This window comes from Gadus macrocephalus, chromosome 11 (genome assembly GCF_031168955.1).
Source record: "Gadus macrocephalus chromosome 11, ASM3116895v1".
Lineage (NCBI taxonomy): Eukaryota > Metazoa > Chordata > Actinopteri > Gadiformes > Gadidae > Gadus > Gadus macrocephalus.
The window spans coordinates 1,053,304-1,079,583 of NC_082392.1; the positions used below are offsets into that span (position 1 = coordinate 1,053,304).

At 47.1% G+C, this 26,280-nt stretch overlaps 2 protein-coding genes across 4 annotated transcripts; one reads left to right on the forward strand and one right to left on the reverse strand.

The window, feature by feature from the left end:
* Positions 1-201: 201 nt before the first annotated feature.
* Positions 202-26,185, forward strand: LOC132468016 (acyl-CoA dehydrogenase family member 11-like). Of its 3 annotated transcripts, XR_009528144.1 has the most exons (16): positions 205-220; positions 8,328-8,626; positions 9,408-9,634; positions 9,937-10,036; positions 10,216-10,333; positions 15,449-15,591; positions 15,842-15,994; positions 16,379-16,473; positions 17,985-18,084; positions 20,617-20,757; positions 21,328-21,420; positions 21,962-22,069; positions 22,162-22,333; positions 22,877-22,943; positions 25,200-25,375; positions 25,505-26,185. XR_009528144.1 is itself a non-coding variant. In XM_060065646.1 (15 exons), the coding sequence occupies exons 2-15, from the start codon at positions 8,339-8,341 to the stop codon at positions 25,306-25,308; spliced, it is 1,914 nt and encodes a 637-aa protein (XP_059921629.1). In that variant the 5' UTR covers positions 202-220; positions 8,328-8,338; the 3' UTR covers positions 25,309-26,185. The 3 variants fall into 3 exon arrangements, 2 of the variants coding, with proteins under 2 accessions (XP_059921629.1, XP_059921630.1); XM_060065646.1 differs by having other exon boundaries at positions 202-220; positions 25,200-26,185; XM_060065647.1 differs by having other exon boundaries at positions 204-220; positions 9,411-9,634; positions 25,200-26,185.
* Positions 5,244-7,443, reverse strand: LOC132468026 (E3 ubiquitin-protein ligase TRIM39-like). The gene is made up of 2 exons (XM_060065660.1): positions 7,152-7,443; positions 5,244-7,050 (listed from the first exon to the last, which is right to left on the reverse strand). Exon 2 carries the CDS (start codon positions 7,047-7,049, stop codon positions 5,430-5,432), a length of 1,620 nt encoding a protein of 539 aa, XP_059921643.1. The 5' UTR covers position 7,050; positions 7,152-7,443; the 3' UTR covers positions 5,244-5,429.
* Positions 26,186-26,280: the final 95 nt, after the last annotated feature.

Sequence of the window (26,280 nt, forward strand, 5' to 3'; positions counted from 1 at the left end):
TATCCCAAATGCAAGTCATCATTATTTTTAGTTAGACATCCTTATTCAACACTAAAAGGTTTACGGGAGGGGCCCCGGGCTCCCCCCCCCCCCTACTCCTCTGGTCCTTGCGGTGACCTTTGACCGTCTTCCCGGGTCGGATGCTTGACTTGGCGAGTAGGTCGAACTTTTACTTTGAAGGTACGTAACGGACCCCAGAGGAAGGAAAACAACAGAGACGGTAAGACTTTGTCGTTTCGTTGCGTAAGTGCTAATTTGTTAATTGTTTTTGAATTTTTTTGTATTGTATTCTGTACAGATGCTCGCATGTAAACTAAGAAGAACATTTCTGAAGGACGTCGTAGTGTGTTGTTGTCGCTCCTTAAAGCAGACGCGAATGAGAACGTTAAAGGGCCAACATGGTTATGTACACAGTTTGAGGCGCTTTTCGATTCTCCTAAAAGTTATAATTATTTAAAACACAACTATTTAAAACGCACCGTAGTGGTAATGGGAGACTATCTCACGGTCACCCTCCAAGAGGACCGTTTTGAAGAGGCATTCGTTAACCAGCTGAAGGCTCTCTAACCCAGGGGCGCAGATGGGATTGTTGACCTGGGGGGACAAAGCTGTCAGCAAATGATTTCAACTCTATAAGTTATTTTTGTGTAATTTGGGCTTTAGCTAGCGCTCAAGTAGTTACTTTCGTAATAGCCTATGGGCCAATGGTTTGCACCAAAAAGCCATTGGAGAATCCTTATTTGAATTCCTGGATAAACAACAGTAAACATTGTTAAACAAAGGCCTACTTATCAACACTAGCCATATATGATGAAACTGTTATTTATCTGGAATGCCAATCACCCACTGAAACGTCATGCCTTATGCCAAATGTTTCATTTAAACCTTTTGTGTAGGCCTATACACTCAGAAGTGTAAACAACAACATATTTACATGAATGAACAAAAAGCCAAACAGATTTACTGTCTAAGCAGACTCACTGAAGGACCCAAAAACATCTTTCCTCCTTTCATTACCCAGAACATACTGCTGGGCAATTTCTTGTCCGTCCAGTCTGTCAAGACTCTTGGTGAATATGGCACACAGCAATGCCATTGAGTCTTTTTTGCGAGGTGGTTGTGGTTGATCGCAACCATGTGTCTTCATTCTGCGTAACCCACTAAAACTGCGCTCTGCCTCAGCAGATGATATGGGCACCACCATCAACAATCTCACTAGTGTCTCTACCTGATCAAACAGGCCACGGACTTCAGGGGCATTTCTTTCAAAGCATGCACAGCATCTGCAGTTGTGTTGACCTTGTACTTGTTTTTAAACATGGCCAGTTGGACTCTCAAGTCTTCCTCTTTCAGTTCAGGATATTTGCGAACTGCTGCATCATTTGTAATGGGAGTAAGGAGTGAGTTTTCCAGTTATTTTAATGTTTGAATTAGGGAGGCACCGATTGTGAAATCCTGGACCGATACCGATGTTTAAAATAACAATTTGGCCGACAGCCGATGCTACGGAAGAGGATTAGGGCCACACATGTAAAAAAAAAAAAAAGTCTTTTTTCTCAGAATTCTGAGATTAAAGTCAGAATTCTGACATTAATCTCAGAATTCTGAGAAAAAAGTCTGAATTCTGACTTTAAAGTCAGAACTACGGGTATCTGTAAGGACCAACCTCCGTGGGAGAGACACTTTAGCTGTGTTCGAAATCGTTCCCTATACACTCGTTCCCTATTCCCTATATAGTGTACATGATATATATATATATATTTGTGTGACGCAGACAGATGCGCCCACATCAAGTAAACAAACCGGGCACTCACGACGAAAGCTGGAGGTTGTATTGATGTTGAATGTTACATTTCCTTGTTTAATTAATTTTGAATGTTTAATATTCTATGTTAAATCCCAAATAAATTGTTGACATTTCTAAACGAAAGCCGGAGACTCCATCATTAAATGTATTCGTTTTCGCGGTTATTCGGCGGCTTCTTCTCCCCTGGAAAAATACAACCGCATTGCATTGTGGTATACGGGAGTAACATGTAGGGAACATCGTATGTACCCTATTTTAAGTCCACTATATAGTGCCCTATATAGTGGACCACTGAGAATTCGAACACCCTAGAAAATGGCGTGCACCCTATTTAGGCCCCGTCCACACGAAGCCGAAACGGGCGAAACCGTTACGGTTTCGATCTATCCGGTTTCTAAGTATCTCCGTAAAGACGAAGCCAAGCGAAACCGGATAGATCTGTAGAAACGCTGTAGTAAACATTCCAGGCCCATAAGGGGCGCTGCTTCTGGTACACAAATCCAGAAGAAGAAGAGGCGAGCATGCGCATAAAGGCTGCCCCCCGAACCACTAACAACACAAACAAACAGCTCTTCTACGATGGCGAACTAGATTCTCAATAAATAATGGCTTAGCAACCCAACAAGGGACATGATATGCTGCAGAACGATTACAAGCTTGTAGTCCGCCATCATCTTTTTTGTTGTGATTTCTGAGACTCCGCGGGCTTAAGAGCCATTGGCTAGGAGGTCGAGGGGTGGGGCGATGATGTCATGGTTTGCGGTTTCAGTCGGTTTCAGGCGTCCACACGAAACGAAACCGGATAGATTTGAAACCACCTCCGAGGGTGGTTTCAGAAGTTTGCGGTTTCGGTCAGCGGATTCGCTGGCTTCGTGTGGACGGAAGGCCGAACCGTACAAGACCTTTGCGGTTTCGCCATGAAATCGGCTTCGTGTGGACGGGGCCTTAGTGCACTACATCCATGATAGGGAACGATTTCGAACACAGCTTTTGCTTTATGCAGTAGGAGGAAACCTATGGAAAGCCAAGAAGGCCACAATTCGGCCCTAGAATGGCGCGGTAAAAGTGCAAAACCGCACGGATTCCGTGCGGTTTGGCAAGAATTCCGTACGGAACGGATTCCGTACGGTTTTGAATGGCCGCGGCTATTAGTCATTCACTCCGGCTATTAGTTATTCACTCCGGCTATTAGTTATTCACTCCGGCTATTAGGTATGCAGAACGAGCCCTCCCTCTTCTTTGCTTGACCACTAAGTTTGAAGGCTGTCTAACCAATCAGTGAAGAGAAATACCAGACTAAAGTAGAGCTGCAGTGCCTCCATGTTTCGCCGTAACATAAAGCTGTGTTGTCTTTACTAGTTTCACTATAATGTAATGACCACCACTAGCTAGTGGATAATACATTTGTGTCTAGTACAGTGATATATTTGTATATGTTAGGCTATATATTGAGATGGCAGTGTGCGAAATACCCGTCAATATTCGGGGATGCCCTCATCCCCAGATTGTTCTCGATATGCAGTAGCCAGCTAGGCCATAACATTACAATATTTCATGGATGCAAGCAAGCCAAGACAATCAATCTATATCTATAGCCTACATGACAACACACACGCACACACAGACACACACACGCACACACTGGTAAAGCAATAGGAGCCTGCATTGGCTAAAGTTGTTGGGATGCACGTTATTTTATAACAGGGAGGGGCAAAATTGTGCATTACAATGCAAACACGACAATAATTGGCACCGCTCTTGCGCACTCAGAAGAACATGAACTGAATAAATGCCAGGTATATAGCATATCGGAGACGGGCACACAATCAGTGCATTTGCAAATGAGAGCCTGCAGTATGACCGATCTCGTGACATTATTTAACCATCCATCTACAGCTAATACGATCAGACAGATACATCATTGATCACATATAAGCCCACAACAAGCCCAACATCACCACGGCAGGTGCGCTCTCTCTCGCACATTCACACAATCACTCCATTTCTCCAACTCCAAGGCAAAGCTGTTTCACTAAGACCACAAACAACCACAACTAACCAGCCTACATATCCACAACAATCAGTTCTATACATTGCGTCTATCTTCTGTTTGGCGCACATGGCTAATTTGCATACTTGCACAGGACTGTCGGCTCCGCTTGTCAAAAAAATAGAACGTATTTGTGAATAAATGCTTTGAATTCTGAATACTGGACTTGGTGAGCTTGGTGAGTTGGCTATGGGACGTGCACTTTTACCGCGCCATTCTAGGGCCGGATTGTGGCCTTCTTGGCTTTCCATAGGTTTCCTCCTACTGCATAAAGCAAAGTGTCTCTCCCACGGAGGTTGGTCCTTACAGATACCCGTAGTTCTGACTTTAAAGTCAGAATTCTGACTTTTTTTCTCAGAATTCTGAGATTAATGTCAGAATTCTGACTTTAATCTCAGAATTTCTGAGAAAAAAGTCAGAATTCTGAGATTAAAGTCAGAATTCAGACTTTTTTTCTCGGAATTCTGAGATTAATGTCAGAATTCAGACTTTATTCTCAGAATTCTGAGATTAAAGTCAGAATTCTGACTTTTTTCTCAGAATTCTGAGAATAAAATCAGAACTTAATTTTTTTTTACATGTGTGGCCCTAATCCTCTTCCGTACGATGCTGATACGGATGCTATTTTTTAGGCATTGTTATTTATTCCCCCTTTCGTGTCAGGGAAACAAACCCTCACGCACGCACGCACGCACACACACACGCACCTCGTATACACGCACACACAATGACACAGGGAGAGGCTTTTATGATTTGTATGAAATCAATCTGTTTATTTCAACAACTGAAAATTCAATCATCAACATTCAACATCAAAATTATTTCAACGTGGGCTTAGGCAGATGGGCCTACATGCGCCGAAAACGAATCGCTATTTATTTTACCGAACACAGCCTGCCTGACGGTGAACTAGACACGTCTTAAGCATATGGAATCTATGGCCAAAAAAATAACTTCACACGGTGTGTCTTTTTGCAATTTATTTGTTACCAGCATTCGTAGCGTTGATCAGCAGAGAAATAGTCCGCCAAACACGTTGACGTCGCATAGCAACCGAGGAAGCTTGCAGAGTGATACGATATAAAAAAAAATAAGCCGCCCGCGCGCACTTGTGGTTTGTTTACAAATAAAAGTGAAAGAAAATGTCGGTCGTGTGGAAGTATTTCACCGTCTCGGAGAAAGATCAGCATATGCAGTTTGTAAGACATGTTCCAGTGATATTTCAAGAGGAGGAAGTCTCCTTTTTACCGGCGATGTTTGTCTCCTTTTGTAGGGACAGTGGCGGGGGGGGGGGGGGGGGGGGGGCACTATGAATCTGAGCTAATTGTATTTAAGGATTTGTATTTAATCAGAAAAAAGACATTGAACATTTAAGAGTATTCTAACCAGTTATAATGATTTATATTTTTTATAGTACACAGTGTAAGTTTTTTAATACATTTTGTTGTTGTTAATTAACAGTGAATAGTACGATATGAATGCAGTTCTCTCAGATCCCCCATGGTAGAGAATCCCATTCAGGAAACATTAGTTATTTTGGTTGTATGTTTATTTTGTTATCAAACAAAAGTCCTAGTCTGTTTGATTGACAGGTGAGATGATCAGGGGGGCAGAGTTTGTACCTTTTTGACGTGAACCTGGACAGAAGATTGGATAGAGAGGCTCAGTGAAGGTGCAGCCAGTAGCAGAGTAGATATGAACCCTGGCTTCCACATCATAGAAGGAGACCAGACCCTCATCATAATCAACAAACACCCCCACCTTCTCAGCTCTCAGAGGGAGACGGACATCAGGGTCATCACTAAATACCAACACATCCTTGTAGTAGTCCAGAGTCCAGTAACCCGTCTCAGGGGTCCACCCTGTCCAACCTTTTCTGTTGATGGACTCTCTGGCCACTCCTAACCACCATGCAGTCATGTCTTTAACCTGGACCTCAAAGTAAAATCTCCCTGAGGAGAAGCTCTGCCTCGTGAGAACACATGTATACCCTGTACATCTCTTGGGGTTGTCTGGGAGTTTCTTCACTACACCTCCATCATGTACTTGTTTCCCATCCTCAGACAGGATGAGCGTGGAATGAGCTGTATCAGGATCCAGAGTCACATCCACTTCATACTGCTGGACCCTCCTCAGTTCAGCATCATCACTCAGCTTCTTCATCGCCATGTTCAGTGTCTCCTCCAGCTGATCCAGGGATCTCCTCAAGGTCCCTGCGTATGACGGAGGACGGACCTCCACCGTGGTCCAGTCCCTGGGGGGTGGAGGATCCTTCAGGGATCTGAAGGCCTGGAGGAAGTGGAGGTGGTCTTCAGTGTGTGAGAGCCGCTTCACCTTTGAGCTTCTATTGGTCAGATCTTCTATTTCCTGCTCCAGCTCTTTGATGAGGTCTTCAGCTTGTTTCTCTGTGGTTTTCAGTCTTTCTTTAACTGTTTGGTTGAAATCATCGCTGCACTTTTCAACGTGACGCCTCAAAGCAGTGAAGACCTGCCCACCATCGGCTATCACTCCGTCTGCGTCTTTCTTGCTAAATTCAACCGTGTCTTTTATCTCCTTAATCTTTAGTTTTCTCTCCTGGATCATCTGCTGAACTTCAGCCTCTATCTTCCCCAGCAGGGCTGACTTCACTTCATATTCCTCCTTTAGAGGTACAACAGGATGGGACTTGTGGTCCGTCTCTGTGCAGAACTGACACACACACTCCTGTTCAGTCTGGCAGAAGAGCTCCAGAAGTCGGTCGTGTTTCTTACACATCCTGTCTTCCAGACGGTCCATAGGCTCGACCAGCCGATGTTTCTTCAGGCCTGCGACTCTATGGTGTGGCTCCAGGTGGGTTTGGCAGTAAGAGATAAGACACACTAGGCAGGACTTCACAGCCTTCAGCTGGGTCCCAGTGCAGACGTCACAGGGAACTTCTCCTGGTTCAACACAAGGCTGCTCCTTTACTCGTACGGTCGTTCTAAACTGATCAGCCATCTCTGATACAAGGATATTGACCTGTGGATCAGGTCTAGTGTCGAAAATCTTGTTACAAATAGGACATTTGCACTGGACTTGTTCATCCCAGAATTTATTAATGCAGGTTCCGCAGAAGTTGTGTCCACACGGTGTGGAAACTGGGCTGCTGAACACATCCAGACAGATGGGACAGGAAAAGTTCTCTTCAGACCAGGAAGTGTTAGCTGAGGCCATCCTAGAAGACAAGGTTCATGTATTGAGATATTCCATCATTGTCTAATTCCATAAGGGGAAGAGAGGTTCAAACCTTTCTCAAAGTTGTGCTGATTTACTCACCTTGTTGTGGTTTCTGTGTCAGAAGATGTTTTTCAAAATGCTTCTTTCCTCCTGAAAGAATGAACTGCTTCCGCGTTGGGTGGCTTTGGTTTCTATGATCCTTAAGTTTCGTTTCTTGAACAAGTCGTCCCCTCCTCTCCTCCCCTAACACCTGGCTCCTCCCCTAACACATGGCTCCTCCACTACCACCTGGCTCCGTCCCCACGGACACACGGTTCCCTGTGGTTTCAACTTTCACACCCTGGCTTAGGGTGCATTCATGCGTTGTAATTCAAATACGTTGATTTGTTTTCAAATGTGTTTGAAACACCATAAATGACAAAACACAGACCAAGAGCTGGTGAAAAACTGGAGACATTTTGTCATTTAATGGGGATTTTCTACTGTAATATGTGCTAGTATGTTTTGTGATTTAATATTGAGTTTACATAGTTAACTCAATAGTAGTAGTAGTTAGTAACATAGTTACATAAGGCTTAACTCCCAGACTCTAACCTCATAAAGCCGCTGCATCATGTGACTGGGGTGGGGCAGACGGACCAGACCAACAGGTTCACTATTCAGAGACAACCCAGTCAATGCCAGCACAGAGAAAAACAAACGGCAAAACAGATCTAAAATGTGCCGTGGCAGTTAACCATGTCACAATATAACTGATGGTGCATTATGGGTAGCCTTTATGTGCCAGGGACAAACAGTGTGAAAGTCTGGAGTGACGGACTGGTTTCGTAGTTAAGTTGTAGTTGTTATTTCGGGTTATCAAGGTGTGATTGAGCCAAATGAAAACACTGGAAAACACTTTTTGGGTACGATGGCTGTGGGAATCATGTATGGTTCTTTATTCACACAAACACGGGAAACGCACAAACACAAACAGGTATCACCAACAACTCAGTATAAAACGGCCCAAAAAATCTCTCTCTCTCTCTCCCTCGCTCTCTCTTCCCCTCTCTCTCTCTCTCTCCCTCCCCCCCCCCCCCCCTCTCTCTCTGTCTGTCTCTGTCTCTGTCTCTCTCTCTCTCCCTCTCCCTCTCTCTCTCTCTCTCTCTCTCTCTCTCTCTCTCTCTTTCTCTTTCTCTTTCTCTTTCTCTTTCTCTTTCTCTCTCTCTCTCTCTCTCTCTCTCTCTCTCTCTCTCTCTCTCTCTCTCCCCCCCTCCCTCCCCCCCTCCCTCTCAGCTGTGACCAACATGTCCGCCGGGTCGATGCGTCTGAACCACAGCACGAGTGCAGCCTGGCTGAGGCTCCTCCTCCGGGGTCAGCCCACCTGTAGACCCGCCCTGCAGGTCAGAGGGGTCAGCGCCGTCCAGCCAGGGACCTCTGCCCCCGCCGAGGCCGCCGCCCGGGACCCCCACGCCCCCCCGCTGTTCTCCAGATCCAGGACCGGTCTGTTCTTCCAGGCCCAGCCTCAGCTGAAGAACCCCTTTCTAGAAGACCCTCTGCTAGGGAGGTATCTCAGGAGACACCTGCCCCCCCAGGTAAGGATCAGACGCTGCTGAAGGCTAGGCAGTGTTTGAATAGTGTGGTCAACAAATTGGAAACCTTCATGTGGTCAGTAAGTGATGACTAAAGGCCAATTTCCACCGGAATCGGCACGGCAGCGAAGCTGCTGTGTTCCGTACTGCAATCCCCACTGGACACGTTCCGACAGATGGCTCAAGACGTGCATAATTATAATAAGTATTCATACAATATTATTCACGAGTTATATTCAAACCATATATATTATAATATACATTATAATATATATGTATACAAAGGCCTACCTTATAATGAACCATACACATAACCCATTAAATACGGTAGACCTATGATTTCTAGATGTCATGGCAACGTCCACTCGCGACACTGGACTTGCGAGGCATCGACGCAGACTTTCATTTCTTCTTTGCCACTGATTAGCTATTGATACCATAGATAGACTGTATAATACAATACCCTGTGAATTGTATAGGGATCGATGTGAGCTCATGAATATTCATGCGCAAAGGCAAACTGATTGGCTGTAGTCGTGTTCTGAGACACGGCAGCGAACCGGCAACTTTCAGAAATAGAAGAGACAAGTATGGTAAACGAAGTGCCGGTTTGGGGACGGTTCCGTGCCGTGCCGGTGCCGTATCCAGTGGAATAGCCTACGTTCACTTGAATGGTTTCCATTATTTTCGGCGAGCGATTCGCTGCCGTGCCGCTTCCGTGCCGATTCCAGTGGAAATTGGCCTTAACACAAAGGATGAGGCTAGATGCTCTGTGTGTCTCCAGCAGGCCGTGTTCTCAGACCTGCAGGCGTTTGGGGAGAGGATCTCAGGTGAGGTGGACGCCTGGGGGCGAGAGTGTGAGGTCAACCCCCCCAGGCTCGTCCCCTTTGACCCTTGGGGTAGAAGGGTGGACCACATCGTGACCTCGCCCGCCTGGCAGCGCATGAAAGAGCTGTCTGCCAGGGAGGGGCTGGTCGCCATCGGCTACGAGAGGTCGTGTGGTGAATGGAGGTCAGGGGAATCCAACTCTCGTTTCCATGTTGCGTCTCTTTTGTATTGCTGCTCGGTATGTTTTGCGGTGATTCCCATGTTTCCCATCCATGATGTAGAAGGTACATCTGATATTTAAATTCAGATTTGCATCCCTTTATGAACGGGTCAAGTGTCAAACTTAAATATGGTTACACCATATTTAAGATCCTAGTTATCATGGCCACGTCTGTCTCTCCTTCTCTCTGTCTCCCTGTCTGTCTCTCCTTCTCTCTGTCTGTCTCTCTGTCTGTCTCTTCTTCTCTTTGCCTGTCTGTCTGTAGTCGCGTCCACCAGGTGAGTAAGCTGTTCCTCTACTCCCCGTCGTCCGGTCTGTTCACCTGTCCTCTGGCCATGACCGACGGAGCGGCCAAGGTCATCCAGGTGTGATACTGATCGATTCACCTCTCTGCTCTTTGAGCTGCACACTGTTCCACTAGTGACCGTCTGGGGACACAAGTGCAGTAATAATAATAGTGATAACTGTAATAGTTATTAGTGAATGTTGTGTATAAGTGGATCGTGAAGCCGTTTGTTCGTTAACCAATCACGGCGCGCCGCAGTCTCTCGGGGTGCCGCCGGCCGTTGACTCCGCCTACAGGAGGTTGACCTCTCGCGACCCCGAGCGGTTCTGGACGTCTGGCCAGTGGATGACCGAGCGGAGGGGCGGATCGGACGTGGGTCAGTAGTCGGAGCTCCACTCGTCATCCTGCCTCGTAAACGCCAACAGAGACGAGAATGATATCTGGTGACAAAGTTGTATTATATTACTTTATCTGTATTATATTACTTTATCCGGACGATTTGAGTCCAATCTCAAGGAGCTTGGGGCGTAGTCCTTACAATAGTCCTTGACAGACTGGCCTCCATTGGTATCACTGACACACCCCTGCACTGGTTTAAATTATATCTTTCCGGCCGTACTCAGTTCATCCAACTCAAAACGTTCAAATCCCAGTCACTTCCAGTCACTACCGGTGTTCCCCAGGGTTCTGTTCTAGGCCCCCTCCTGTTCATCATTTATCTACTTCCACTTGGCCATATTTTCAGTAAATTTAACATTCTTTTTCACTGCTATGCGGATGACACCCAGCTCTACATATCCACCAAGCCCACTTCTACCCTTCCTCCCACCTCCCTCTCCGATTGCCTACAAGAAATAAAATCCTGGTTCACCTGCAACTTTCTCAAACTCAACAGCAATAAAACAGAAGTCCTCCTCATCGGCACTAAATCAACCCTCACAAAACCGGACAGCTTTTCCATCACTATCGACAACACCTCAGTCTCCCCCTCCCCTCAGGTTAAGGGGTGTCATCCTCGACAGCACACTATCATTTCAAGCACACATCAATAACATCACCAGGTCTGCCTACTACCATCTACGCAATATCAACCGCCTCCGCCCATCCCTCACACCCCATAGCACAGCCATCCTTGTTCACACCCTGGTCACTTCCCGCATCGATTACTGTAACTCCCTCCTCTTCGGTCTCCCCCTCAAGTACATCCGCAAACTCCAACTGGTCCAGAACTCTGCCGCCCGCATCATCACCAGAACCCCCTCCATTAATCACATCACCCCTGTCCTTCAGCACCTTCACTGGCTCCCGGTCAAAACCTGCATCCACTTCAAGATTCTGCTCCTCACCTTCAAGGCCCTCCACAACCTCGCCCCTCCATACATCTGTGAACTCCTACGCACCAACACAGGGCCGGCCCTGACCAATTTGGCGCCCTAGGCAAGATTTTTGCTGGCGCCCCCTACCCCTTTTGATCGCACAGTAAATTTGACTACCAATGTTCATAAACTCAGAGAAGCTACAAAGCTTTGTCTTTGAGACTCTTTGATTTTAGATAGAAAATTAAACACACAAAACGTATTAAAAATCAAGTAACAAGCAATGAATCATAAATACAATGTGGTATGCACAAAATACTGCAGACGTTAGGAAATGTAATAATTAGACACTTTGCAGTAAAAAAAAAGTCTTGCAAAACAAGTGACAATGAATCACTCATACAATAAGGTATGCACAAAATACTGCAAAGAAATGCATGATGTTTACTAAAGGCATTCATAAGCAAAATAATAGATAGACTTCAGATTCAAATTATTGTAAATACAATTAAATGTAGTATGGTTTATCTAGTTTGGTTCTAACCAGAGATTAAACAAGCACTCAACTGAAGTGTAAAAAAAAATACAATAATGTATCAGGGCTGTGCAGAGGTAGACGGGACAGCAGCACCTGATGCTGTGTCACTGGGGGTGGTACTGAAATATTTTAAAAGTGCATCTGAAGAGAGAAGAGAAGTATATGTGACGACTGCATGTTACATTTTAATAAAATAACAGATGCTTGGTGTGCTATACATGAGACTAATAATGAAAATGTGATGAGATTCCTTCAAGTTTATTGTCATTGCAATGCAATTCAGTCTAACCACAGTGCAAAAACCAGTAAAGTGCAGTGAAATGAATATATATGTACTGTATATATAGCCTATGAATGATATGTGAAAGCTAAGGTATGAAATATTAACAGTAATACACTTTAACTGCACTTTAACACTGATGTAAACTTTAACAAACATAAACTGTGACACATAAAACCAAATGCTTACAACCACACTATTACACAGTGGGTGGACAACTAAAAGCATTTTAACTGACATACAAGCAGGAAAGACACCTGTAAAATAACACCTAACGTTAAGTTAGGTGTGAACAGGCCTAACGTTAAGTTTCCAAACGTCCCTGATGAATTTAAGGTGGAGTAACATTAAAGCTAGGGTGGGCGATTTTGGAGAAAACAGCCGTTGAGATTCCGTCGCGTACTCTCTGGCCCGTCCCTGCCACGCTACCTGCTGTAGCTCCTCCCACCGAACGTCAGTTATGCGCGTTCATGTGAATTCAGTTACATTGATAGGAAGACGAAACACCATGTCCGATTCCGAGGTAATTAAACATTAGTGCTGATTGCTACATAAGTACATATATAGCATCAACATCTTACTCACAGACATACCATGTATGTTATCTTAAAATCATTGCCATTGCGCTGGTAGGCCTAAGAAAGGTAGCTGTATCAGCCAAGCAAGATAGCAAACTAATTGCAACTGTAGTTCGTTAGCATAAGAACAAAAGAAAAAAAAACAAAAAAACAAAAACAAAACCTCCTTCTCCATGATAACAGAATTCTTCTAGGTCTCCCTCTTATCAATATTGACAATCGATATGATCTCTTTACTGTCGTTGTCCATCATTGTGTATGTACAGTTCTGTGCTGAAAAAATATATATATTTGTTAAAATAACACAGAAAGCCAGATTACACACAAGGAAACCGTCACTTCAAAGCGATCGCGAAACTGAGCTAGGCTGCTGCTAGCTTGCAACAACGTTATAACAATACATGGAATATCATATGCTAGACTTCCCTCGCAGTGCTTATCTTGGCAGTTGTGTCAACGTAGCTTTTATACAAACGTGACTCGGACATTATCCACAGTTGAGTTGAAGCCTAGGCCACGTGTTAGCACAATCTCTGTGTTATTCCGACAGCCAGGGTTGGTGTGACCATAACTAACCTATAAAACGGACCGGGAAAAGAACCATCGGCTGATGCAAGACATCCTACAGAACCGTATTGAAATGGTTACATTACAGAACCGTAATGTAACGGTTATCGTGGCTTTGCTTAGTAAAAAACCATACCAGCCGACACTTTACATATTCATCGCAATATACCATGGAGGGATAGCACAATTCCTTACCTGTCTATAAGAAATATAGCCATCTCAGCGTCCGATTTTAAGTTTCTCCGGTCACGTAACTCTCTCCATCGCTCATAAGCCACGCCGATGTTTACTCTGGTTTTATTTCGAGCTCTCTCCGCCTCCCTTTTAGTAGCTGTCCTTTCAACAAGTGTCTTTCCTCTTTTTTTCTCTGTCTTAGTGGTGTTAGTTGATGGTATCCGGGGAATGGGAAATTTATGGGCCGTTGATGAAGACACGGCTATTCATTTGTTGTCCGCCGTAGTAGTACAAAACTGTCAGACCGCTAGGCTCGTGAACGCTCACGCAGGGACGCACCAACGTCGTTGCCAAGGTGACCGGACAGTCCCACAGCCAATAAGAACGGAGAATCGGAGCCTCGCTCGGATTGGTCAAAGTGTACATGAGCGGTGGCAATTTTTGGGTGCGGCCCACAGAGGCAGGGGAGAGCAATGTTATGAGCAGATATTCTCAGAGCACTTCACCTACATATAGCTGACTGGCTATTAGGACAGTTTTGCCAAATATTACAGTAAAGAAATTACCCACCCTAGCTTTAACACACGTCGACTCAGCTATTTATTGATTATTAAACAATGTTGGTCCGAAGTAAGCTAGCAAGCTAACACTCTGCTCCAACAACGGTAACTACGATGCATTAAACTATTAATTTCATGCACTTCATCACATTGACGTTACTGTACCTTTACCTTTTTCACGTTTTTCCTCCTCTTCTTTCCTTCTTTTCCTTCCTTGGGCGCCGGATGGCTTCAGTCTTTTGGACTTAATTCCGATACAGTGTCATTAATCTTTTTCTTCGTCTCGGGGTCACGGTCCGGTCAGATTCAGGCAGCTGGCCTCTTGACCCCGCCCCCCTCAAAGAGGGCAGGTACAGAGCAACGAGCCAGGCAGGCACCCAGAAAAAAGGCTTCTCCATTATTTAATATTCTTTGCTATGACTTTATGTTGCTGTGGGCTTAAATAATATTTCGAAATAATAGTAGTAATGGCACTGCTAAAAAAAATAAGTAGTATATATATGTATATATATTTTTTTTTTTTTTCTCCCCCCGTTTTCGGCGCCCCCCGCGGATGACGCCGCCCCTAGCATTTGCCTATACTGCCTATGCCTAGGGCCGGCTCTGCACCAACACACCCACCCGCACTCTCCGGTCCTCCTCTTCCATTCAATTCACTGTGCCTCCCGCCCGCCTGGTTATCATGGGGTCCAGAGCCTTCAGCAGATCTGCCCCCCACCTCTGGAACACCCTCCCACCTGACATCCGTAATTCTGACACTCTTTCCACTTTTAAGTCTCGTCTCAAAACACATCTTTATAAACTGACATATTCCATCTAACCCATTTCACCCCACTTATGTAAATTGTTCAATGTATCTTGTTCTTGTGTTTTTTATGATTGTTGATTTTGTTTTTTGTTTTTAAACTGCCCTGTAAGGTGACCTTGGGTGCTTTGAAAGGCGCCCTCAAATAAAATGAATTATTTAATAGTTCATTAAAGTAATTTCTTTCTAGTTTGAGAAAGTTGCAGGTGAACCAGGATTTTATTTCTTGTAGGCAATCGGAGAGGGAGGTGGGAGGAAGGGTAGAAGTGGGCTTGGTGGATATGTAGAGCTGGGTGTCATCCGCATAGCAGTGAAAAAGAATGTTAAATTTACTGAAAATATGGCCAAGTGGAAGTAGATAAATGATGAACAGGAGGGGGCCTAGAACAGAACCCTGGGGAACACCGGTAGTGACTGGAAGTGACTGTGTCTGGTTGAGATGGCCAAAAAATTAGTGTAATTGATGCGTTGCGATTTATTCTCCCCCCTATCTTGAACACCGTTTCTCCCCCTGAGGCACGTACGCCGCGGTCGGTACCGTACGCCGCGGTCGGTACCGTACGCCGCGGTCGGTACCGTACGCCGCGGTCGGTAGCATACGCCGCGGTCTGTACCGTGCGCCGCGGTCGGTACCGTGCGCTGCGGTCTGACTCGTTCCCTTCCCTCCGTCCAGCCGCTGGCACGGAGACGCTGGCCGAGCCCCAGCCGGACGGGTCCTACCGGCTCCACGGCTTCAAGTGGTTCACCTCCGCCACGGACGCCGACATGACCCTCACCCTGGGCCGGGTGGTGGGCCGCGATGGATCCGCCCCCCCGGTAAGGCCCCGCCGTACCGGGGGGGCCGTCACCCGACTCCTCCCCCCCGTCTGACTCCTCCCCATCCGTCTGACTCCTCCCCCCCGTCTGACTCCTCCCCCTCCCGTATGACTCCTCCCCCTGACCCCTCCCCCTCCCGTATGACTCCTCCCCCCCGTCTGACTCCTCCCCCCCGTCTGACTCCTCCCCCCCGTCTGACTCCTCCCTCCCCGTCAAACTCCTCCCCCCGTCTGACTCCTCCCCCCCCCAGGGCAGCCGGGGTCTGTCCCTGTTCTATGCTGAGGTCCGCCGGGACCCCCAGGGCCGGCTGGAGGGCATCGAGGTCCAGCGGCTGAAGGACAAACTGGGGACCCGCCAGATGCCCACCGCGGAGCTGCTGCTGGACGGCCTGCCAGCTCACCGGGTCAGTGGCTCCCCCCCCACCCCCCACGCAGGGGGCTGACGCACCCGGCGGCCATCTTGGATCTAGACACTAGACCGGCGGCCATCTTGGATCTAGACACTAGCCTGGCGGCCATATTTGACCTAGATGCTAGCCCAGCGGCCATCTTGAATCTAGACGCTAGCCCAGCGGCCATCTTGGATCTAAACGCTAGCCTAAGCTAGCTTTTAGTTTATTGATTCCTGTTGGGCAAGAGAATTTCAACAAATATGACAAAAAATATTTCTCTGATAAAGTGCCTGTCCTTGATGTTTCTCCACGCAGAACCATATCACATGCAGTTAAAACAGGGTGGACCGTGGCCTGTAACACATTATTTTCTGTCCTGCTCTTCCCTTTGACCAGTTGGCGGAAGAGGGCCGAGGCATAGCTTCCATCGCTAACATGCTAACGGTCACCCGGATCCACAACAGTGTGGCCGCCGCCGCCGCCATGAGACGGTAGCGTAGCCACGTTAGCTTCCCTCATTCCACCTGTGAGAACCCCTCCGGCTGGTTCCTTGACCTGTGCCGTGTTCCAATATCCATACTATCTGTACTTAGTAGCCCAAGTTTGAGTACGTAGGGCGTTCCGGTTCAGATCGTAGGGCGAAGTGTGGATCGATGTACACTTTTCGTACTCAACCACAGCCATCTTAGCTACGTAGCGGAAGAGGGCAGGGCCAGGCTGAGCCAAAGTCGGCACATTTTCCACATAGCCTGCATTAGTAGAGTCATTTTGTAGTTTTTACAGTTTTTATAGCTTTTTATAGCTGCTAGGCGTAAAGAGTTCACCGTTCAAAGCGGGATGTTTATTGCGGGGGAGGAGCCGCGGCGGCAGTCGTTATCGTAATTTCCGGTTAGTGCACCACGGAGCATTCGATTTGGAACAACACTGACATCTGAAAATTAGCGCACTTAGTGAGTGTGGATAGTGGACTTCGTTTAAGTGTACTCATGGAAGTATGAATATAGGAAAACGGCACTGGAGTCCTGCGGTCGGTCACATGACCTGGTTCCTGCGGTTGGTCACATGACCTGGGGTCCTGCGGTTGGTCACATGACCTGGGGTCCTGCAGCTGGTCACGTGACACTCTGGGGAGGCATGTGGTTCAGGAGGTTGAGCGGGTTGGCTGGTAACTAGGAGGTTGCTAGTTCGATCCCTGTCTCCCCCAACTTTGTGTGGAGGTGTCCCTGAGCGAGACGCCTCACCCTGACTGCTGCTGACCAGCCGGCTGTCGCCCTGCGCGGCTGACTCTGCCGTCGGTGTGTGAATGTGTGCATGAATGGGTGAACGTTAGGCGATATTGTACAGCACTTTAACCCTTACCACTACTACCCTGACCCTGTTGCGCTAGCTTGTTAGTTCTTGATTTTTGCTCACATGTGAATGCATTGTTCTTTCCATTACATCGTAAAACTGTATAATTTACCAAGGTGCATGGGAAATAATTAAGCATGAAAAATGTCCCATTATATCGGTGTTTAAAAAGGGACATAATTTACTGAAATTATCGCTGGCATAAAACCTATGTCGCGTATCACATAGCAGTTGGATGTGGAGGTCCATGTCCTACAGGCTGCAGCCAGACATTAGAGCGGTCCTGACCTGGTGGGGGCTCTAGGGTGGTGTTGGTCCTCTGACCTGGTGGGGGCTCCAGGGTGGTGTTGGTCCTCTGACCTGGTGGGGGCTCCAGGGTGGTGTTGGTCCTCTGACCTGGTGGGGGGGGCTCCAGGGTGGTGTTGGTTCTCTGACCTGGTGGTGGTGTTCCAGGGTGGTGTTGGTCCTCTGACCTGGTGGGGGCTCCAGGGTGGTGTTGGTCCTCTGACCTGGTGGGGGGGGCTCCAGGGTGGTGTTGGTTCTCTGACCTGGTGGTGGTGTTCCAGGGTGGTGTTGGTCCTCTGACCTGGTGGGGGCTCCAGGGTGGGGTTGGTTCTCTGACTCTGACCTGGTTGTGGTGGTGGTGTTCCAGGGTGGTGCAGCTGGCCAGGGACTACGCCACCCGCCGCTCCGCCTTTGGCCGCCGGCTCCAGGACCACCCGCTCCACCTGCAGACCCTGGCCAGGATGGAGGTAGTGTGAGGAGGTGGGGTCGCTCCACCCCCAGCTCTTAGTTCTGCTTTCTTCACTCTCATACAGTTCTATAGCTCTATATCTATATCCCTGTTTCTATAGCTCTATATCTATATCCCTGTTTCTATAGCTCTATATCTATATCCCTGTTTCTATAGCTCTATATCTATATCCCTGTTTCTATAGCTCTATATCTATATCCCTGTTTCTAGAGCTCTATATCTATATCCCTGTTTCTATAGCTCTATATCTATATCCCTGTTTCTATAGCTCTATATCTATATCCCTGTTTCTATAGCTCTATATCTATATCCCTGTTTCTATAGCTCTATATATCTATATCCCTGTTTCTAGAGCTCTATATCTATATCCCTGTTTATATAGCTCTATATCTATATCCCTGTTTCTATAGCTCTATATCTATATCCCTGTTTCTATAGCTCTATATCTATATCCCTGTTTCTAGAGCTCTATATCTATATCCCTGTTTCTATAGCTCTATATCTATATCCCTGTTTCTATAGCTCTATATCTATATCCCTGTTTCTATAGCTCTATATCTATATCCCTGTTTCTATAGCTCTATATCTATATCCCTGTTTCTATAGCTCTATAACTATATCCCTGTTTCTATAGCTCTATATCTATATCCCTGTTTCTAGAGCTCTATATCTATATCCCTGTTTCTATAGCTCTATATATCTATATCCCTGTTTCTATAGCTCTATATCTATATCCCTGTTTCTAGAGCCTCAGGGAGCTTTTTGTGCTCTTGTATTTTAACTTAAATCTTTGTTCCACTAATTTGAGCTGAGTGAGGTCAGCCCCCAGGTATGTCTGTCTGTCTGTCTGTCTGTCTGTCTGTCTGTCTGTCTGTCTGTCTGTCTGTCTGTCTGTCTGTCTGTATTTATGTACAGTGTGTATGTATGTACAGTATGTATATATGTACATACTGTACGTACTGTACGTATGTATATATGTACAGTACGTACAGTACGTATGTATGTATGTACAGTATGTACTGTATGTATGTATGTATGTATTGGAAGGAGGGATCCCCCATTCTGCGTTCCTTCTCAAGATTTTGGGGGTTAGGGTCAGGGGGGGGGGGGGGGGGGGCATAAATATAGCCTGTTAAACCCTTTGAGGCTGTACCTGGGGTTAGGTACTGTACCTGGGGTTAGGTACTGTACCTGGGGTTAGGTACTGTACCTGGGGTTAGGTACTCTACCTGTGGTTAGGTACTGTACCTGGGGTTAGGTACTCTACCTGTGGTTAGGTACTGTACCTGGGGTTAGGTACTCTACCTGTGGTTAGGTACTGTACCTGGGGTTAGGTACTGTACCTGGGGTTAGGTACGGTACCTGGGGTTAGGTACTGTACCTGTGGTTAGGTACGGTACCTGGGGTTAGGTACTGTGGTTAGGTACTCTACCTGGGGTTAGGTACTGTACCTGTGGTTAGGTACTGTACCTGGGGTTAGGTACTGTACCTGTGGTTAGGTACTCTACCTGTACCTGGGGTTAGGTACTGTGGTTAGGTACTGTACCTGTGGTTAGGTACTGTACCTGTGGTTAGGTACTCTACCTGTACCTGTGGTTAGGTACTCTACCTGTGGTTAGGTACTGTACCTGTGGTTAGGTACTGTACCTGTGGTTAGGTACTGTGGTTAGGTACTGTACCTGGGGTTAGGTACTGTACCTGTGGTTAGGTACTCTACCTGTGGTTAGGTACTGTACCTGTGGTTAGGTACTGTACCTGTGGTTAGGTACTCTACCTGTGGTTAGGTACTCTACCTGTGGTTAGGTACTGTACCTGGGGTTAGGTACTGTACCTGTGGTTAGGTACTGTACCTGGGGTTAGGTACTGTACCTGTGGTTAGGTACTGTACCTGTGGTTAGGTACTCTACCTGTGGTTAGGTACTCTACCTGTGGTTAGGTACTGTACCTGGGGTTAGGTACTGTACCTGTGGTTAGGTACTGTACCTGTGGTTAGGTACTGTACCTGTGGTTAGGTACTCTACCTGTGGTTAGGTACTGTACCTGTGGTTAGGTACTGTACCTGGGGTTAGGTACTGTACCTGTGGTTAGGTACTGTACCTGTGGTTAGGTACTCTACCTGTGGTTAGGTACTCTACCTGTGGTTAGGTACTCTACCTGTGGTTAGGTACTCTACCTGTGGTTAGGTACTGTACCTGGGGTTAGGTACTGTACCTGGGGTTAGGTACTGTACCTGGGGTTAGGTACTGTACCTGTGGTTAGGTACGGTACCTGGGGTTAGGTACTCTACCTGTGGTTAGGTACTCTACCTGTGGTTAGGTACTGTACCTGGGGTTAGGTACTGTACCTGTGGTTAGGTACTGTACCTGGGGTTAGGTACTGTACCTGGGGTTAGGTACTGTACCTGGGGTTAGGTACTGTGGTTAGGTACACTACCTGTGGTTAGGTACTGTACCTGGGGTTAGGTACTGTACCTGGGGTTAGGTACACTACCTGTGGTTAAGGGCTAAACTACCACCATGCCGTTGACCAGGTGGAGGCGCGGGCGGCGTTCCTCCTGGTGATGGAGGTGAGTCGCCTGCTGGGCCGGGAGGAGACGGGCGTGGCCTCTCCGCTGGACCGCCACCTCCTCCGCCTGCTCACCCCCGTCCTCAAGCTCTACTCCGCCAAGCAGGTGAGCGGCGCCGCGCTTCACGTGGGCGTTCAAGTGTGTAGAACTTTATCGGTCCCGTACAGGATGAACAGTGCAATGAAAGGGGCGTGTGGGGGCTGGCGGTCAATCGGTCACTGACCTGTTCTGAGGATTCTCTGTGATGCATTTTATTATTTTATTTTTACTATACAGGAAAGTGTTAACAAAGGTAACAAAGTTACAATTTAAAACGGGCCTGACTCAGTATAAAGCTGATTTTCAACAGGTCAGCAACAACATATAACAGGAAGAAGGCACGTCACACGTCACATTTACATACAGCACATAACAGGAACATAACACGTCTATAAACAGTCCGTGGTTGTAAGAGTAGCTATTGAGGAGTAACAGTTGGTTTGCCTTTTTGAACTGTGGGATGGATTGAAAGGATCCAGTATGAGCTACACAGGCCTTATTCCCTTGGTGGCCATCTGGGATCCTAACCCTAGCTGGGCTTTGAATCGGGCCTTCAGTTCCCCCACCCAGCTGCTGTTTGGATCCAAGATGGCCGCCAGGTGAGGCTGATTCAATGCTGTTCCCCGTCGTTGGCAGGCGGTCGCTGTGGTGTCCGAGGGTCTGGAGAGCTTCGGGGGGCAGGGCTACATGGAGGACACCGGGCTACCAGGACTGCTGCGGGACGCCCAGGTGAGTCCAGGAGCTAGGTGAGGGGAGGAGCCTGGAGCCAGGTGAGGGGAGGAGCCTGGAGCCAGGTGAGGGGAGGAGCCTGGAGCCAGGTGAGGGGCCTGGAGCCAGGTGAGGGGAGGAGCCTGGAGCCAGGTGAGGGGAGGAGCCAGATGAGGGGAGGAGCCTGGAGCCAGGTGAGGGGAGGAGCCAGGTGAGGGGAGGAGCCTGGAGCCAGGTGAGGGGAGGAGCCAGGTGAGGGGAGGAGCCTGGAGCCAGGTGAGAGGCCTGGTTCAAGGTGAGGGGCCTGGACCTGGTGGCCCCCTGTCTGGTTCTTTTAGGACCTCGATTTCAGGGGCCCTAAATGTCGTAGTAGTTCTACTATATAATTCTCTTTAGAAGAAATACTGTTTGAAGTTTGATTGTTTAGATGTTGTCTGCTGTGGTCATGACCAGCTCCCCCTCGAAGGTGAAGAGACCAGCGTCCATCATGTCCCCTCAGCGTCCATCTTGTCCCCTCCAAAGCGTCCATCTTGTCCCCTCAGCGTCCATCTTGTCCCCTCAGGTGCTGAGCATCTGGGAGGGGACGACCAACGTGCTGTCTCTGGACGTGCTGCGCTGTGTGGCTCGCAGCTCCGGGCTGGTCCTGCAGGCCTACTTCACACAGACACAGGTACCCGACCGCTGCTCGCTCAACGCCCGTCCTGGGGGAACGTGGCGTCCTCCTGACCCTCCACCAGCCACATGTGTTCTTCTGCCCCCCAGGCCCTGCTGGGGCCCGCCTCCAGGCTCCCCCCCCTGGCTCCGGCTGTCGGGGCACTAGAGGGCGCTCTCTCGGCCCTGGGGGTCTTTGTGGAGGAGGCGGCCGCTAGACCCCCCAGCTACCTGGAGCTGGCGGCCCGGGACCTGGCCTACAGCCTGGCCCGCATCTACATGGGTCAGCCCCCACATGTTGTATAACGAACTGAGTTCAACAGGTCCCTGCCCCTTTAACGCTATGTCTTAATGAGGGTCCAGCTCGTTAACCCTATGTCTTAACGAGGGTCCAGCTCGTTAACCCTATGTCTTAACGAGGGTCCCTCTAACCCTATGTCTTAACGAGGGTCCCTCTAACCCTATGTCTTAACGAGGGTCCCTCTAACCCTATGTCTTAACGAGGGTCCCTCTAACCCTATGTCTTAACGAGGGTCCAGCTCGTTAACCCTAACTCTTAACGAGGGTCCCTCTAACCCTATGTCTTAACGAGGGTCCCTCTAACCCTATGTCTTAACGAGGGTCCCTCTAACCCTATGTCTTAACGAGGGTCCCTCTAACCCTATGTCTTAACGAGGGTCCCTCTAACCCTATGTCTTAACGAGGGTCCCTCTAACGCTATGTCTTAACGAGGGTCCCTCTAACCCTATGTCTTAACGAGGGTCCCTCTAACCCTATGTCTTAACGAGGGTCGCCTCGTTAACCGTACCCTCTGCCCGTGCTCCAGGTGCGCTGCTGGTCGACCACGCCTCCTGGGAGGGGGCGTCGCCATCAGACACATACGCTGCCCTCAGGTATAGGAAACAACAACTTTGATCAAGTACAGTTCTGTTTTTAGTCTTCTCACTGTGTTTTATTTAAACATACTTTCTGTAGTTTCAATTCCTTTTTAATCCTTAGGCTGTGAAAAAACTGAAATTTCCGTCCTATCAGCATTCACCGAGACAATCGGCTCTGTGAAGGATGTCCTGTGTGTATATAACATGTTACCAGGTTGTGTGTGTGTGTGTATATAACATGCTACCAGGTTGTGTGTGTGTGTGTGTTTGTGTGTATTTATGGTGTTTTGTACCTATCACATCTTACAAGGTGGTGTTGTGTGTGTATACCGGTATAATGTGTGTATAACATGTGTACCAGGTGGTGTGTGTGTATATAATGTGTGTATATGTTGTGTGTACCAGGTGGTGTGTGTGTATATAATGTGTGTATATGTTGTGTGTGTATATAATGTGTGTATATGTTGTGTGTACCAGGTGGTGTGTGTGTATATGTTGTGTGTATATAATGTGTGTATATGTTGTGTGTATATAATGTGTGTATATGTTGTGTTACCAGGTGGTGTGTGTATATAATGTGTGTATATGTTGTGTTACCAGGTGGTGTGTGTGTATATAATGTGTGTATATGTTGTGTTACCAGGTGGTGTGTGTGTATAATGTGTGTATATGTTGTGTGTACCAGGTGGTGTGTGTGTATATAATGTGTGTATATGTTGTGTTACCAGGTGGTGTGTGTATATAATGTGTGTATATGTTGTGTTACCAGGTGGTGTGTGTATATAATGTGTGTATATGTTGTGTGTACCAGGTGGTGTGTGTGTATATAATGTGTGTATATGTTGTGTTACCAGGTGGTGTGTGTGTATATAATGTGTGTATATGTTGTGTTACCAGGTGGTGTGTGTGTATATAATGTGTGTATATGTTGTGTGTACCAGGTGGTGTGTGTGTATATAATGTGTGTATATGTTGTGTTACCAGGTGGTGTGTGTATATAATGTGTGTATATGTTGTGTGTACCAGGTGGTGTGTGTGTATATAATGTGTGTATATGTTGTGTGTATATAATGTGTGTATATGTTGTGTGTACCAGGTGGTGTGTGTGTATATGTTGTGTGTATATAATGTGTGTATATGTTGTGTGTATATAATGTGTGTATATGTTGTGTTACCAGGTGGTGTGTGTGTATATAATGTGTGTATATGTTGTGTTACCAGGTGGTGTGTGTATATAATGTGTGTATATGTTGTGTTACCAGGTGGTGTGTGTGTATATAATGTGTGTATACGTTGTGTCACCAGGTGGTGTGTGTGTATATAATGTGTGTATATGTTGTGTTACCAGGTGGTGTGTGTGTATATAATGTGTGTATATGTTGTGTTACCAGGTGGTGTGTGTGTATATAATGTGTGTATATGTTGTGTTACCAGGTGGTGTGTGTGTATATGTTGTGTGTATATAATGTGTGTATATGTTGTGTGTATATAATGTGTGTATACGTTGTGTTACCAGGTGGTGTGTGTGTATATAATGTGTGTATATGTTGTGTTACCAGGTGGTGTTTGTGTATATAATGTGTGTATATGTTGTGTTACCAGGTGGTGTGTGTGTATATAATGTGTGTATACGTTGTGTCACCAGGTGGTGTGTGTGTATATAATGTGTGTATATGTTGTGTTACCAGGTGGTGTGTGTGTATATAATGTGTGTATATGTTGTGTGTACCAGGTGGTGTGTGTGTATATAATGTGTGTATATGTTGTGTTACCAGGTGGTGTGTGTATATAATGTGTGTATATGTTGTGTGTACCAGGTGGTGTGTGTGTATATAATGTGTGTATATGTTGTGTGTACCAGGTGGTGTGTGTGTATATAATGTGTGTATACGTTGTGTTACCAGGTGGTGTGTGTGTATATAATGTGTGTATATGTTGTGTTACCAGGTGGTGTGTGTATATAATGTGTGTATATGTTGTGTTACCAGGTGGTGTGTGTATATAATGTGTGTATATAATGTGTGTATATGTTGTGTGTACCAGGTGGTGTGTGTGTATATGTTGTGTGTATATAATGTGTGTATATGTTGTGTTACCAGGTGGTGTGTGTGTATATAATGTGTGTATATGTTGTGTTACCAGGTGGTGTGTGTGTATATAATGTGTGTATACGTTGTGTTACCAGGTGGTGTGTGTGTATATAATGTGTGTATACGTTGTGTCACCAGGTGGTGTGTGTGTATATAATGTGTGTATATGTTGTGTTACCAGGTGGTGTGAGCAGGACTTGTGCCCAGTGGGGGCGAGGGAGAGGGGGGGCCACTACGACGCCAGCACCCCCACCTGCGACGCAGCGCTGGTGTACGACAAGATGGACTGACGGAGGAGACTGACGGAGCAGACTGACGGAGCAGACTGACGGAGCAGACTGACGGAGGAGACTGACGGAGGAGACTGACGGAGGAGACTGACTGACGGAGGAGACTGGCGGAGGAGACTGACTGACGGAGCAGACTGACGGAGGAGACTGACTGACTGAGGAGACTGGCGGAGGAGACTGACTGACGGAGCAGACTGACAGAGGAGACTGACGGAGGAGCCTGACTGACGGAGGAGACTGACGGAGGAGACTGATGGAGCAGACCCACTAAACCTTTAAGACAGGATGGACTGAAAGAGGGGATGGACTACACCTGGACTGACGGAGGAGACCCACTAAACCTGCAAGACAAGCTGGACTGATGGAGGAGGAAGACTGACGGAGCAGACTGACTGACGGAGCAGTCCCACTGAACCCCCCCCCTCACCACGGCCTTGCTCTTCGTTTCACTCAGAGCTTTAATCTCAGGAGCACGGCAGCCATGATGAGGAAATACAAATCCCTATTGTAGGCCTTATCGTGTGTGTGTGTGTGTGTGTGTGTGTGTGTGTGTGTGTGTGTGTGTGTGTGTGTGTGTGTGTGTGTGTGTGTGTGTGTGTGTGTGTGTGTGTGTGTGTGTGTGTGTGTGTGTGTGTGTGTGTGTGTGTGTGTGTGTGTTTAACATGGAGAGCTTCAGGGTCATAACCAGTAATTCGCAACACCCTGTCGTTTCCGGGCCAACGGCGCTGCCCCCTGCTGGGCAAAACGAGTAATGAATGTGAACTGTAGAAATGTTGTAGGTATTAATCATGTTTTTAAATGAAACGAAATAGTTCGGATTATTATACTCTTCCAAAACAATGTTTTGTTACTTGTGAATAAAATAGAAAAAGCATTACTTTGACTCCGCTTACTTGGTGAAACAGTAATCCTGCTTGCAAAAGAGGGTACATATTTAACAAGGATTTAGTGCAGGGGTGGGGGGCGGGCCTT